General features: G+C 44.7%; 1 protein-coding gene across 4 annotated transcripts in view; it reads left to right on the top strand.

Moving 5' to 3' along the window:
* sulf1 (sulfatase 1) overlaps window positions 1-15,969 on the top strand; it is a 62,837-nt gene that overhangs the window by 36,962 nt on the left and 9,906 nt on the right. For all 4 annotated transcript variants that reach the window (XM_053412852.1, XM_053412855.1, XM_053412851.1 and 1 more), the window contains 8 exons: window positions 5,332-5,614; window positions 6,053-6,292; window positions 6,863-7,014; window positions 9,568-9,737; window positions 12,524-12,674; window positions 12,808-12,983; window positions 13,170-13,298; window positions 13,856-13,912. In XM_053412852.1, the coding sequence (XP_053268827.1) occupies window positions 5,440-5,614; window positions 6,053-6,292; window positions 6,863-7,014; window positions 9,568-9,737; window positions 12,524-12,674; window positions 12,808-12,983; window positions 13,170-13,298; window positions 13,856-13,912 (1,250 nt within the window). In that variant the 5' untranslated portion in view covers window positions 5,332-5,439. The remainder of the gene's footprint in view (window positions 1-5,331; window positions 5,615-6,052; window positions 6,293-6,862; window positions 7,015-9,567; window positions 9,738-12,523; window positions 12,675-12,807; window positions 12,984-13,169; window positions 13,299-13,855; window positions 13,913-15,969) is intronic.

Here is a 15,969-nt window from a genome sequence, read left to right on the forward strand (position 1 = left end):
CCCTCATCAGTCTTCATGGCCGCAGACTAACCAAATTCCCCTGGTTTACAGAAATATTTGGATAAACCTCAGTATTAATCTAAATTGCCATAATAATTCCCCCCCCTCTGAATTAGAGTGTAGTCCAACTGAAATTAAAAAATGTCACTGTTCTCCACCTTTATCTCCTCTGCATTTTTTCTCAGATCAGTTTGCAAATTAACTTTTACAATATCTCCATTCTGTTGTTTGTATTCCCTGCTTGTCATATCTCATGAGTGGAGTTATGACTGTCCATTGAAAGGCTTCTACCTTTATTGCTATCCATACCGGCTATGGTCAGAGAACAGCCGACAGAACTAAAACTATGCCGTCAGACTTTAATTCCCCACTCTGCCATTATTCCTCTGTGACTTGGCCGCTGCATAGATGGGCCGAGGAAACAGAGAGGGAACGAGGGAGAAAATGTGGAGAAATAAGTGGGGATTTAAGGTGCTTTGAAATGGCCATTGTCGTTAATAGCAAGGTCCTTTATGAATGGGTGATTTACTTTAGTGGGACATGGCATCTGGTTTGTGTTTGACTTGCATCTTGTTTTGGGAAAGTGAACCCCCTCACCTCTGGACGCTGCATGTTAACTTGAACTACATCCAAAGTCCGTGGTTTGATTCCCGTTAGCGGACAAATACGACGCTTTAAGGGATTCATGGATTCATGAGAGCGAAACAGTGTAGAATTCACTAACGTCTCTGCTCTGTATCTACAGTTACAGCTACTGCCGACTGTAAATAAACTAGGAAAGATGCAGCTGTAGTTTTTGTTAAAAAGGATTTGAATACGCAAGGTGATCGCGACCAGGTTTTTACAAGATTTTTATTACTGTTATACCTCTGCATTGAACCCCCTCCATTTTTTCTTTCCTCAGAGTTTCCCCTCTTAACCCCTGTGTGTGGGTAGCCTCAGGTTGCTGAGGTTAGGTTAAACAAGCCACCATCAAAGCCATATTACCACTCGGGTCAGAGGAGGGTCAGGGTGCAGCAGGGTGTGTGGTTTGAGGCCCTAACAGGAGGGCACAACTGCCAGCCAGCCAAATAGTACTGCCCTGGATGGTTACACAAGCAGCAAATCTATTATGTTCAGCTTTACTCAGTGCACAAAGCACAGCTGTCTGTGCAGCCATACCCCATCACTGAGCAATGCTGCTTGCACCAAAGGAGAGTAAGTGAAAGAGCTGTTTTCTGCAAGTAAAAAGCCATGAAATCATGAAAGTAAAGATTAGTGGGGGTGTTGAGGGGTGACCCGAGTGTTGATGTCCATTAATCTGAAAATTGCACATCTTTTATGTATCAGGCAGCTGTGTGAAATGAAAGCTCCATAGTAGCCTTATTGTTCTGGTTCTTTGAACCCCTCGGCATTTCACGTTCCATCCTTAATATTCCTCCCCGGCTTAATCACGTCGAGTACAGTAAAGGCTCATTTAAAGGGTCATTAGTCCTAAGCCCCTAAAACAATTAGTAAGGCGAAACAATGCGCTCTCTGGTCCTTTGACTCTGTCTCGGAATAAAGATCTCTTGTGGGTCCCACAGATGAAACATTACTCAGCATTACTCACATCGCGCTAAATGACAAAGATGAAGTGTTTATGAAAACAACATGAAACATTATTCGCACAGAGGGCTCTCAAGGGGTTCATGAAATTCAGAACATGCATTTTTAAACTCAGATGTTGGAGGCAAGTAAAAGGCAGTGGCAATAACAGAAAGATTTAGAGGCCAAGTATATAATAACTTTCAGACTTATACAGTTTTGTGTATTTACAATCTATGAAAATAAATCCACCAATGTTTAGGGCTGCTTGTACTGGAGTACCTTCCCTGCTGCCTCTCATCCTAAAGTGTGCCTGAAGGCAAGAACTCCGGATGACACTTTGTTGAATGTGTGTACAAAACAAAACACTAAGAAGGGACTGTGTTTCAACACACAGATCTAGTTCAGTTAATCTTATGCAGTTAATCCTGATAGCTAGCAATGATTCGAGCGGCATAAGCACTTTCCAACTTTCCAATTTGGACCCAATACAGTGTTAAATATTCAAATTAAGTTAGTATTAACAATAGATCATTCCCCACAGTATGGTTTATCACATTAGGGAGATGATGGTAATGCAAGCACACAGCTACATTGACACCGGTGTTGGCCCTTATTGCCAAAAGCTCTTGGATCTCGTCTTTCCAAGATGACATATTCAGCTGCGTCTTTTACGTGTATGGCACCTCTTTCATCTTTAGAGATTTGTGTTTTATATTTGCGTGTTTGAAACGTCATCAATGTGGTGAATTTCTGGAAAATGTCTCCATGGGCTAACTCATTCTCTTATTCTGTGAATCACTGACTCAGACATACAGCCCCTCTGGATAGTCCAAGAGAATATCCGGAGTTCAGTACATGTCTGAAAGCAGGTTTTGTCCACTATGTCATAGAAGTGTATGTTAAAGGTTCTGAAATATAATATAACTTATAAATAAATAGGAAACTTGCTACACAAAGAGTAGCTGCTAATCTCTACACCCTGGTCTCGTCAATTAGCTTTGCTTTTCCAGCAGCTTCATGTCCCTTATATCATTGTAACATGTCATGGGAAAGTCGGGTATTATAGATGCTATAAAAATACAAATAATTGTGCCGTTTACTTTAATGAGGGTTTGCTTTGAGATGGGCAGCTGTCAAAGAGAGCTCCTGGAAATCATTTTGCTCATAAATGAACTTCAGATGACCTAGTGAGGAGAGTGGATCAGGTGAAATTAAGTTAGGATGAGAGGTAGCCCAAAGGACAAAGGGAGGTCTCACTCTTAATCATGGCAGCAGCTGTGTCGCTTTGCCTGCGTATCTTCGGCCGTGTCTTATTGGTCGTTATGTGTGGCACTTTATTAGCCACTGCCCTCTCCGTCATTTCAGACAGTGTCGCTATTGATGCCCCTGTGGCTAACCACATCAGCACCACAAGGTTTATATCACATTCCACAATGAACCTTCTTTTTCTATTTTCTCACTTCTCTAAATCGCGTGAAGAAGCTATTGCTGGGAACCGTTGGCATGTAAAATTGAATCTGTGCTGGGTGCTAACGTTACACTGGCTCGCTGAATGGCTTACAGTTGATTTCAGGTCCTCCACAGCTCGACAGAAATAGAGTTTTTTTCCCTCGACATTTGGGTTGTGTCTATTGTTTCTGGGATAAGTTCCCATTTATGTAGGAGGATTTGGACCCTCACAGCTGGAGAATGTGTATTTGTAGGAGAAAGACTCATGTATGAGTGTCTTATGACTTTTTGCGTGTCACCATATGTTTGTACAGTAGTTTGTGTTGTGTGTGTAATTCAATGTGAGGTTCTGTGCACTCTACCACCCTGCACTGGAGGGGTGTTTGTCCAAACGGCGCCAATGTTTGCACAGGGCTGTCATGATGACTGGCCTGGCTGGGCCAGACGCTGCCCGTCTGAAACGCAGGACAGACCAAAGTGCTCTTGAAGCTCCGTCTGACGCTCTGCTTATCACAGGCAACTTCTCACCAGAGGAAGAGCTCATGAGCAAAGCAGAGCCAGGCCAAGAACACGACTCTTCTCAACTATTCATTAAGTTGTGTCGCTGGGGGAGCTTGAAAAAATGATGATGGTGTTCCATCTGTAAAAGGTGGTAGTTTGCTTGATTCAGGATTTTCCTTTGTGTGTGTGCTTGCATGATTTTTTTTGAGAAAACATGAAACAGTATACTAGGTATGATCTGTGTAAATCATCTTGCTTGATAGAATGTCATGTTTCTTTATCTACTATCACTCCGCTGTCTACATACTCAGTCTACAAAACTCAGGTTAGTTAATATTCATGAAGTTTTAATTCACCCCTTAAAATTATTTACATAATCATCCATAGTGTCTTCCATTGTGTGTCAGACTTCCTAAATGATAAATTATTTAAATTTATAGTTTGAAGTATGTGTCTTGGACTGGCCCTTAGTGTAAAGAAGAGAATTTGAGGAGGGAGCCAGTCAGTGAGGTTTGACCAGGCTCAGGTGTCATAGACCTGCCATTTGTTTTCAGGCCATTACCTCAGAATAAGAAGCAGTATGTTGCCACTCAGTGGGATTGTCACCCATAAGGCACTTTTTCATAGAGTACTCATTATTACAACTCCATAGCTACAAGCCATTTTTACACATTCATTGTTATTACTCATCTTTGCAATTTTTTCTGTTACCTGTGCACTGAGTCTTGTAATTAGGATTTATGGATTCGTATTTAAAATGTGTGATCTATTAGTTATAGAATGATGATCAAAGGCCATTAAAACATTTTTTTCTAAAGTTGGAACGAACTCAGGGTTAAGTTTAATATCAATCTTATACTGGGCACTGACGTTTAGGCAGAGACTATGCAGACCTTTTATGGACAACCATGACATTGTAAGTGAGCAAGAGGCTCCGAAGTGTTGTGATGATTCAGTGGTAATCTGTGGTTGGCGACAGTGCCACTGAGGTTAATGTAGCGGAACCCTCTCTCCGCCTCCTGTGCCCCTTAACCCCCCTTACCCCCTCCCCCCTAGTGTGGTCCCATCCTCCGACCGACCCTCTGTCACGCTTGACTCCCCGGGGGGTGACTTTTGAGTGACAGGTGGAAGGCGGAAGGTGATTGGCTCATGCAGGAGAGTGGCTCAGGGTGTTTGAGAGCCGACAGCCAATGGCGCGGCCTCGGCACACTTAGCCCAACAACAACTCTCCTGCAGAGATGGAGAGTTTCCTGTGTGTGAGTGTGTGTTGTGTGACACGGGAGAGAGTGGAAGACACAAGGAAAAAGTATAAGGATACTTTGAGAAACAAAAAAGACATGCAATTATCTGAGGTGAGATTTATGTTTGTAGATCTGAACTGGTCTGTTTATAGAAATCTTTTCGTGGGTTGCTGTGATCAAGTTGTTTTTTTATTTCAGTTCAGGAGAGTTGATTTGGGGGGGGGATTTTGTTTTTAGGAGAAAGTAGTGAATGGTTTTCAGTCCGCACGCAACATGTGTTTGAACTGTTGGGTAAGTTTTCTTTGTCGGACTTGAGGGCTTAGGCATGGAATCTTTTTTTGGCTTCTCTGTTTATGGATAAACTGTTGTGTTGGAGTGTGATTTGTGACCAGATGAACACAATTAATGTGTAAAGTAAATATGCTGAAATGCTCCTCGAAGGAATCGAAGCCTTTTGGTCTAGGACTATAATGCAATTCCCTGTTCTACATATTTAAATCTGCCTTTTTATTTTTCTCAATGTTCCTTTTTGTGATGGCTCCATTTGTTTTCTCCTTCTGTCTCCTAACAGTCAACCACGGCTGTGAGAGCTGCCCGGGTGTGAGTGAGTGGCCTGGCTGGACCTCTTCTCCATTAATCCTTCCATCTACCCATCCCATCTCCTGTCATCTCAGGAGCCATGCTGAGTCAGTGGCTTGTCTGCTTGGCCCTTTTGTCCCTGGACTGGGCTCCAGGCAGCTGGGCCTTCACCACCACAAGGGCTCAGAGCCTGAGGGGTCGCATCCAGAGAGACCGCAGAAACATCCGGCCCAACATCATCCTCATCATGACTGACGACCAGGATGTTGAGTTGGGTAAGGCAGGCGCACTTCCTTCCAGGAAATATATGGGCCTTATTAATTTTTTTATTTGGGTTTTATTTTTTTCTTACTTAAAATAACCTTTCTTTACTGTATTTTCAAAGATATGAGTGATGACTCCTATTTTATGCTTTACACTGTCTTAATCACAGTCTTTGTCTTTATGGGTATTTGCATTAGGATTATGTGGTCTTCCTCCACACATGAAATATTAAATAGAGGCCATCAGCCTGAGCTGAATGGCCATCTGCTGAATTCTAATTATTTTTCCACTTAGGGAATTCAGTATGAAAAGGTCAAGTAATCTAAATGACCTGAATTGTCAATCAGATAAATGTTTTTTCCTCTGTTGAAATTTTTTTTTTTCACCATTCAGTGTGATTTCAGTGTGTCTTCATCACTCAGCAATGATCTTCATGCCTCACCCTGCAGGTTCTCTACAGGTGATGAATAAAACCCGTAAACTCATGGAAGATGGGGGCACTAGTTTTACCAATGCCTTTGTTTCCACACCCATGTGCTGCCCGTCACGATCCTCCATGTTGACGGGCAAGTACGTCCACAACCACAACACCTACACCAACAATGAGAACTGCTCGTCGCCCTCCTGGCAAGCTCAGCACGAGCCACGCTCATTCGCCGTGTACCTCAACAACACCGGCTACAGGACAGGTTGGTGAACCCGAAGACGTGCACACACAAACACTTGGCACAAGTGGCATTTCTGTATTAGTTAACATTTCACTCATGCTCAAGACACTGTCCGTCACCCCTCGGTCATTCTATATTCACATTGGTAAGCTAGACTCCACCGCCGTGCCTGCATGTCTGTCTGCTGTGCAATACAAACATGACCTGGTGCCAGGTCGTTGTACTGTCTTATCAGACGGTTTCTTTTTGAGTGATGGGCAGGCGTTGGACTGGGCAGCTCAGTGGGGTCCTATGGGCTACAGCGTGGCCTGCGGTTTTCGAGCTGATGTGTTAGCCTGCAATTAGCCCTCTATGGGACAGGCTGGCTTCCTGCCCAGCCTATCCGAGAATTCTGTAGAGTTGAGCCAGGGAAAAAGAGACGTGCAAAATAAAAAAAAGTTGTGCGTCATATACTCACACGCAGATAAATTCATACAGACATAGAAAATTAAGGTTTCTACAGGAATAAGAAAACAAAGCAAGACATCCACTGGTGCCCTCAGACTACATATTTAAAGAAAACCCTTCCTTCTCTCTCCTTCCCTTCTGCAGGCTTCTTCGGGAAGTACCTCAATGAGTACAACGGCAGCTACATCCCACCTGGGTGGCGCGAATGGGTCGGATTGATCAAAAATTCCCGCTTCTATAATTACACCGTCTGTCGAAATGGTTACAAGGAGAAACATGGTGCTGAGTATGCCAAGGTATGTGCTACAATAATTTCTAAAAAGGAAGAATTAACTCAATTACTCATTTGTTTCCCTTTATGACTCGATATGAAGGGTTCGCCTGACAAATTGCAGGTTCCACTCACTTATAAATACAGACAGTGAAACACTTCACTTATCACATTGGTATGATCCAGGGCGGTAGGAATTCTCATTCCAGAATTAAAGGGAATGAGCCGACATGAGGTGGCGTCTCCTCTTTCTGTGGCATCCCTTTATTATGACACGCTTTACCTCTACATTTAGATCCTGTAAAATTAAAGCATCTTTATGAGAAGCCAATGTTGCATGTGATAAATACCACCTTGCACGTGTTTCTGTCTCTCTCTGTCTGTCTGCCACTTTGCTCCTCTTAATTTTAACTGCGAAGTTAGTGAATGTGTTTGTGCTATACAATAAAAAAAATGGAGGGGGAATTTCACTCTGTCACTGTCAGACTCTGGAAATGAACACTGTGGTATTTTCGTGGCGCTGGTTGGCATCAGTAATCAATCTTCCCCAAATGTTTTTATATGAGCTGTCAGTTTGTTTTTGCGGCTCCATGCCAGTATCTTCCCCAGGTAGCGTAGTGCAGGGGACATGAGGAATCTGGGAGGTGGGTTCATAGTTTGGATACATGTCAAGTTTCGAGATGGCCTGCCTGAAAGATGGACAAACAAATGTTTGAACTGCTACTCCTCTGCCAACTTGAACTGAGGTGTAAAGTTACCCACAAGATGAGGCAGAGGTGTTTACATGACATGGTTTGGTCAGCAGATGGTGGTTTAACACCAAATGGATACATTATTCGCTATTTATTGCCAAAACCGGTCGACCGGCCACCACTGGGTCAACCACAGCTCCTCTCTTTGCATCCACACAGGGTGAGAAGATCCTGATATTCCATAGAGACGGCAGCTGGCACGCAAAGTCATTTTTATTAGAAGATTCCATCAGATTTTCCATCCGCAGGGGATGAGTTCATCGAGGTTGAAGCCTTTGTCAAAGACCTTTTGTGTGCGATTTTAGTTAGAGAATATGATCCCTACACTTTTTATTTCTTAAGATTCCATGACAGAAGACAACTGTCATACAGACAGAAGGCGGCCTGCGTTGGAAGCCAGACTCTACATGTTTCTACTGATCAGGGATCAAGCACCCGAAATTAATCTCTTAAATTTGAAGCCACAGCTTCCTGCTGCATGGACAGTCAATCCATAAAGGTTTAACATTTCAGAATCCCAATTTAAATGGAAGTATGTCATTAGGAAATTGAGCCACGTGTGAATGTGTTTGTATAATGTGACTGCCACTTAGTAATAATCATCTCCAAATGGTTCTGGGAAAAGTGATACTCTTCACCCCCCTGACCATTTTACAACTGTTGCCCAGGCATTCCCCTTGACACTGTCACTTCCTTCTGACCTGCCAGAGGCCTGAGCAGCAGTGGCTCAGATTTTGGAGGGCACATGGCAACGCTTTTCCATGTGCACGCAATCACCAGCCTCCATGGGCATGTACAGCTGCCAGGCCATTAAAGCTGGCCCTGGCTATAAAGCCTATTAATAGAGACAGGATGAATCAGCCAAACCCACATCTGACACTTCAGGGAAATCACCCTTTACCCTTTCATTCTCAACCTGGCACACCCATCCCTGTGTTGTATGCCAGGCAGCACCAGCATTATGCCAAAGCTGCAGGTAGAATGGTTAATCTTCTGTTGGAAACTTGGCAAAAGAACTTATGAGTTTTGTTTAGGGTGTGATCTACTGGACATGAAACAAGAAAACACCCCATCACGCCTCAAATAAAAGTTCTGTTTAAATATCTGCAGACTGTTTGTTGTGACAGTTTCACATTTCCTGAATCTATGATCTTAACAATTGGTTGCACTTTGATTCATTCCGGTGTCCTTGACCCTGTGTACTCCCTATCTGCAGAACGCAAATTTCAGATTTTCTGATTGGAGATTGTTGTGTCTGATTTGTGTCTCCAAGAGTGAATCAGTGAGAGGGAAAGAAAAGAAGACTTGTTAAGAGAAAGTGTAATAAAATCAAATGAAGCTAAATAGGAGAAGGGAAACGGATAGTCCGGAGAGGAGTAGAGGGGGTCGGGAGCTGTCATAACAACATACCATTCGAGAGCGCCAGGCTCCTCTCACCATCAAGCAGTGTCACATTCAATAGTGCAGAGATTCATTGATGAGGCAACAGCCCATGTACTGTATACACATACACACAGACTCAGGCACGCACACTATCGCACTTGCACACACACCGGCAGGCTGCCAGCTGTTGACTCGACAGATTGGTACTGTAGTGTACTCAATGGCCCCAGTTCATATCCCCACTGGCCCCTCTCTATTTATTTGAAAATGACTGGACGGGGGAAAGCAACATGTCATGGTGAATGGACTGCGAAGGAGTTTTTATCAAAGCTCGTGTTGTTGTGCATTTTTCCCTAAACACCACCTTCACTTTTACCCTTCTCTAGATGTGAGTTTACCTCAGGAGCGCTTATTAACTCTAATGGTTTTTCTCTTCCCTCCAGGACTATTTCACAGATCTGATCACCAACGACAGCACCAACTTTTTCCGCATCTCCAAGAAGATGTATCCTCACCGTCCTGTCATGATGGTCATCAGTCACGCTGCCCCTCACGGCCCTGAAGACTCCGCGCCTCAGTACTCGGAGCACTTCCCGAATGCTTCTCAACACATGTAAGTCACACTTGCATGATTGCACCAATTCAAACAGACACCCTAACTGTGTAGTGCTTTAAACCCTGTAAATATACAGTGAAAATAATTTCCATTTATTGTTGACATTCTTGTAGCTTTCATCTTCTGCCATATGAATTTTTTGTCTTTAACACCCAATTTGTGTTTTTATGATTTGGCGTACCGAACATTATTACAGTGCGCACGCCCCTCAAATTCCCAGTGATGACAGGTTGCTGAGAAGCTGCTGGTGCTGACGTCTCAGCAAGCATGAAATCAAAATGATTTATCATCCAAGAATAGCTGGGGCACATAGCATCGAGAAGATTGGGGGTGGCTTTTTTTTCCACGCAGCGCTCCGCTCATGCCAAGCTTGCACTGGCCCCCCACCACGCACATCGCCAAGTTGTGGCAGCGCTGCAATAGTCTGGGTCATTCCATGGCAACGCGCCCTGCCATCTCTCGGTTGACCCTCCAACTGGCTCCCAGGGTGCACCACTCCACTGGGTTGGGGGTGGGTGTTGTCAACGGGAAACAGGGGCGGGGGGTTCAAGGCTGCAAGGCTGGTGTTCCTGTTCAGAATTCCTTGTGCTTTCGTTTCCTCACTTTTCATCCCACTTAACATTCCCCTCTGTCTGTTTGCTTTATGTCTGTCACTCTATCTCTACATCTCTGTTTCTGTCCGTCTCTTTATCTCTTCCTCCATGTCTCCCAGCGCCTCAGTTCGTTTTTCTCATCCCTGCGTGCTGTGTCCACCCTCCCCTCACGTGTACTTCGCAAAGGACTTCCTGACCCTGTCCATATCAATCAGCCGCTTTTCCCCGCGGCTCCTGGGATGAGAAGAATGCATTGTGTGCCTTGGAACACTCTTTGTGGCATTATTAATCTATTTTTACTCCGAGCCTCCGGGTGCTTGGGGTGGAGCTGGGGCCTGAGGGTGACAAAAGGGGTTGCCCCAGTGATTTTGTGTAGGTGCAGTGTGTGTGGAATATGCGGTGTGGTTGCTGCAGTAGCACAGGTGGTTAGCACGTTTGTTTTGGTGGTTGTTGACAACACACATCCATAACAGATATGGGGGGAACAAATTCCCACAGGAAGATTTTGTGCAGACAAGTTCTACTTTATAAATGATCATGTTTTTGACATTCCATTTGAGATGGAGTTGCTGCAGCTTTATTTGGACAGACGCTTCTTTATCTTTGCAGCAGATGCCATATTCATCTAATGTACAGTGCACAGAGTAGGGAAGAGACTGCGTGGCAGTGAAGGAGGAGCTGCCTCGTAAATCAAATGAGCGTCTGTACTACTGACAGCAACAATAGCAGCGGAGGGTTTGATGTTAATGTCATTAACATTCCTTACTGTAGGTGTTTTCACCCTGTCTCTTAGAAGTATTCCACCGCCTCGCTTAATTTAAACACTGTAAAGGTGTTGCGGCTCCTCAAGGTCTCTATAGCAGGGAGGGATTGGAATCAATCTGGTTATAGCTCAACAAGTTGCTTCATGGATCGTCACTAACCCTCATGCGGGATGTGTCTGTGTTAAGTTTTGAAAAGTCGGGAGGTATTTTGGGGTGAAGAATGGGCCCTGGGCGTCTGTAATACTGGGCTAATATACCACAAACCGCTAACCTGTATGTGACAGGTGACAGGTGTGACCTCCCCTATGCACTGGCTTCATTCCAGTGACCCCTGCATTCCTGGTTCCCTTGTGCCCAGAGCCCCATACTTTGGTGGCCAATTGCCTAGAGACAGGTCCCTTTGTGGGGCTTATTAGACCGCCTGGCTAGGTGGGTGAAGAGTTCACCCTTCTCACAAAACAGGCCTGAGGAAACGAGGGCAGAAGGCAGCTCACTCAATCAGAGCAGTAAAGCTCCCATAGCAGGTCTTCATTAAGTAAATATTGATACTTTGTCCAGTGGCTGATTATTCAGGAGTAGAGACCTGTTCGTTCATAGTTTGTTTTAGGATTAATTACTTTTTTGGGAAAATCACATCCTATTCGTGTCCAGCTACAAAGTGGACTAAGATTCTGAGGCTTTCTACACACAACACATACCTACAGTATATCATGTATGTACTCTTTTGCTTTGAATTTAAATTTTGCTGGCATAAAGCCAATCTCATACAGAAGTGTATGGTATACCTTCCGCCTTTACTTTACAGCTTGCACCTCAGACGGTTGAACGGCCTCTCTCGCCATAACTCCACAAACAGGACTGTCTCTCCCTCTGCCTTTTGCTGTTTATCCTCTCTTGTTATTCTCCCCATTTTAAATGACCATGACTTATTGAGTCTTTGCTCCAGAAGTTGTTGCAAACATGACTTTGGGGGCTATTATTTTCTTAAGCATGTGCCAACCCTCAAATGACTTGTCTGCGCCAAGTGCGCAGTGGGGCGAGGAGACTCTCGTCTCTGTGTGAGGGGAGAGATGGCCGGGCAGAGGTGTGGAAAAACTGCGAAGGTGCTGGCTGCTGTGTATTAAGACATTTCCTTCAACAAACAGAGCAGCTATTGATGCGTGTCAAAGGCATTGGACAACTGTGGCACCTGTTACTGAGCAGCACTTTGTGAAAAGTAGCAGACAGGTGTTTGGGGGGGGGGGGGGGGGGGGGTTATAAATGGTCTTTTCGTAGCTGTTACTCTGATAACTCACATGCAGACAGACGTCCATAAATATACTTACCACAATGTTCATTATGCACTCAGTATATGTGTCTCCTCAGTCCTCAATACAAACCATATTTTAACACACTTGCTTTTCTCTCCCTCCTCTGTGCTCCCTAGCACCCCCAGCTACAACTATGCCCCAAATATGGACAAACACTGGATCATGCAGTACACGGGCCCCATGAGACCCATCCACATGGAGTTCACCAACTTTCTCCACAGGAAAAGGCTGCAGACACTCATGTCTGTGGATGACTCAGTGCAGAAGGCAAGTTATTTGTTCATATTCTATATTTTAAAAAGTATTATTTCTGAGCTTTCATCTTTTGTTTATTAATTGTTTGTTATTTGGCAAGTAGCTGTTTTAAATACTTGTTTTGTCCATCTTCCCTACCCTTTAGGTTTTTGAGATGCTGGAGGAAACTGGAGAACTGGAAAACACTTACATTATTTATACAGCAGACCATGGCTACCACATCGGTCAGTTTGGGCTGGTCAAGGGCAAGTCGATGCCGTATGACTTTGACATCCGTGTGCCGTTCTTCCTGAGAGGACCCAATATTGAGCAAGGGGCAGTGTAAGTACCAACTAAAATCATGATCAGTGTTTGTCCACATTGTGAAAGGTCAAGGGTGTACTGTACCGCATGATCTTAATGTTCTTTCACTTAGTTCCTGAAAATTCATTTAATTTTTCGAGTTATTTACATCTGGTACGTATTTCAGAAGATTTTACCAATTTAATGTTACACGCTCTTTTTCAGAAACCCTCATCTGGTGCTGAACATCGACTTAGCTCCTACGATTCTCCACATCGCTGGGCTGGACACGCCTCCAGACATGGATGGAAAGTCCATTCTGAAGCTGCTGGAACAGGAAAAGACTGGCAATAGGTCTGTATGCCATGGTGTAATGTATGTTTTGTACAGTAATTACACAGTGGGCATGATATTTGCATCAGTTCTGCTCATTGGCCGTTAGTGAGCGAATGCAAATGTCCATTGCCCAAATGATCACTTTGACTCCAGCTGAGCACAAAGTGGATTCAGGGCAATTTGGCATCTTTTCCTTGGCTGAGGGACTCTGGCTGAGGTTCATCTTATGAAGATTCCCGTAATGCAATTTGAATCATCAATTGTGTGTACGGAAAAAACCCAATATGCATGCAGAATCATGTTCTTTACTTGAGGCATTAGAAGGCACAAACTGCTATTGTTATTATATCTACATACAAGAGAAAAACAACTCAGGTCAGACACATTGTTTCTTTGGAAAACATTTCCACAGGAACTGAGAGAGACAGAAAGAATTGAGACAATCCGTTTAATGCGCAAAGAGCAGATCCACTTCAATGATGTTGGCTAGCTGCATGTCCAACATATTGTATTTGATGGTGAGTGCATATGCCATATGAATTCTATAATACTTTTTTGCGCTTTGTTTTTCCCAGATTCAAACCCAACCGGAAACCCAAAGTCTGGAGAGACACATTCCTGGTGGAACGAGGGTAAACTGGAGTTCTATATTTCTTTTCCACACCACAAACACATCCTTGTCATTTAAGAGCAGTGTGTGTCACACAAACTTCACAAAACATTTCAGTGAACCCCAAATATTAGCTCGTTCAGCGACCCAGCCGCTTTCCCAATTATTTGTGAGCTGACAGACATTTCCTGACTCCCGCCAGCTTGTAAGGCACCGACGGTAGAAGACGTTGCAACATCCAGGGCTGTTGGGTAAAGCTTTAAGCTGCTGGCAAATTATGTCAGTTCACGCAAGAGGCACTGATACATGTGTAACCAGGTCATTTTCTCATTTACAAGACAGACAAGCAGAGTCTTTGTCTTCTGAAGGGGTCTTCTGATCGGGGGCCCCAAACCTGACTCAGCCTCCTGTTTGTGCGCTGGCCGCGACAGACGGAAGATGCATTTCAGTAACATGGCAGAGCTAGACCCACGCAAAATAAACAAAAGCTAGTCTGGCTCAGGATGATGTTACCTGAGGAATGGCTGGAAGGCTCACACACGGTCCACTCACAGGACATGTCAACCAGTGTGGAATGCAGCAGCCACACTTCAGCCAACGCTTCGCTGTTTCCCCAAGACTTTTTTTTCCTGTGTAGTGCACGCGATCGCATACCGTACGTGTCTGTCTCACAAACCCTGTCAGTTCTTTATTTAACCTCTCATCCGCTGCCAGATACGCTGCAGAAAATGATACCTCCAATCTGACAGCCTGCTTTTGTTCACTTAACATGTTAAGCTGTGCTAATGCCAGGGGGACACTGACAGAAACCTGACTGATATAATCCCATCCATCTTGTGTTCACATGACACAGGTAACCAATGAGAAAAGGTTTCAAATGAAATAAATAAGAAAGCAGCAGGGAGAGCGATGGAAGTGGACAGAACAGTTACCCTGGTTGAGACCACATTGTGTTGGCAGAATGTGGATTGATACTGTACATAACAGTAGGTCACTGCCTTTTCCCCCCCACAATCATTTACTCACAATCCTTATTTTTTTCCCCAAATCGCTGACTTGGCCCTTCCATGTACTTTCCTATTATTTGCTCATTTGCCAACAACTGCCTCAACATCTGCAGACTCCAAGAGTACAAAAGAAAAGAGCCAGTCAGCTCTGCCACCGCACATGCACATCAGTCTCCCACTGGCGTGTGTTTATGCGACAGAAGAACGGGCTGGACGTGGGCCGCTCTGTATGAAATGAAAAGAGTGTGACTTCTGACCCGTCGTGGCATTAGCTCTTTTAATCCATTCCGCCATTAATCCACACTGTTTATGAGGGCTGTCTGCTTGTGCGCTTGTCTCCTAATGCTGAGATTAGCCTCCACAGACCTTTCACTCTGTCACTCAGACACAGATGGGGCGGCGCACACACAGAAGCTGACAGTTCTCTCACTGATCATGTGATATGCTCCGTGATTTAACTTCCGCACATGACCTCACAGCACTGTACCTCCGAGCCTGCCAAATCCTGACTGACAGCTGGGACTGACTATTTTATTTGAGGATCTAATCATCTACGTAACGCAGCCATCAGGGACTGACACCGACAGAAACTGTTAGCTCTTTAATCACCCGTGGCTAAAGACAAGAGACCACTGCCAGGCCGGTGTGTGAACATTGGCCCCTCTCCCCTGGAACTGTGTGGCAGACAGGAGTTGGTCAGAGCAACGGCCCCATTCGTGAAGGGGACAGGTTGTTCTTTGCTACGTTGTCGCCGTCTCTCTGTCTGTGGGTCATGAGCAGCCGGGCCATGTTGGCAGAGAGTTGTTGGGGATACTGGAGGGGATTGGATGGGGGGGGGGTTAGTTGGCATAGCCTTAGCAGAGACTCGACCAGTCCTTGTGGTGGTGGTGGCAGAGGAGAAGGTGGCAGGGCAGTTGAATGCCAAGCCGAGGTCAAACAGCTTGGAACTGAGCGCTATGCCCAGACCGTCTGGCAAACACAGATGCTACATAATCTATCCATTCACTGGCTTCAAGCATGAGAAGCACACAGCGCTGTGATAGACTGAAAAACAACAGGAAATACTCCTCAA

This window comes from Pleuronectes platessa, chromosome 20 (assembly GCF_947347685.1).
Source record: "Pleuronectes platessa chromosome 20, fPlePla1.1, whole genome shotgun sequence".
Lineage (NCBI taxonomy): Eukaryota > Metazoa > Chordata > Actinopteri > Pleuronectiformes > Pleuronectidae > Pleuronectes > Pleuronectes platessa.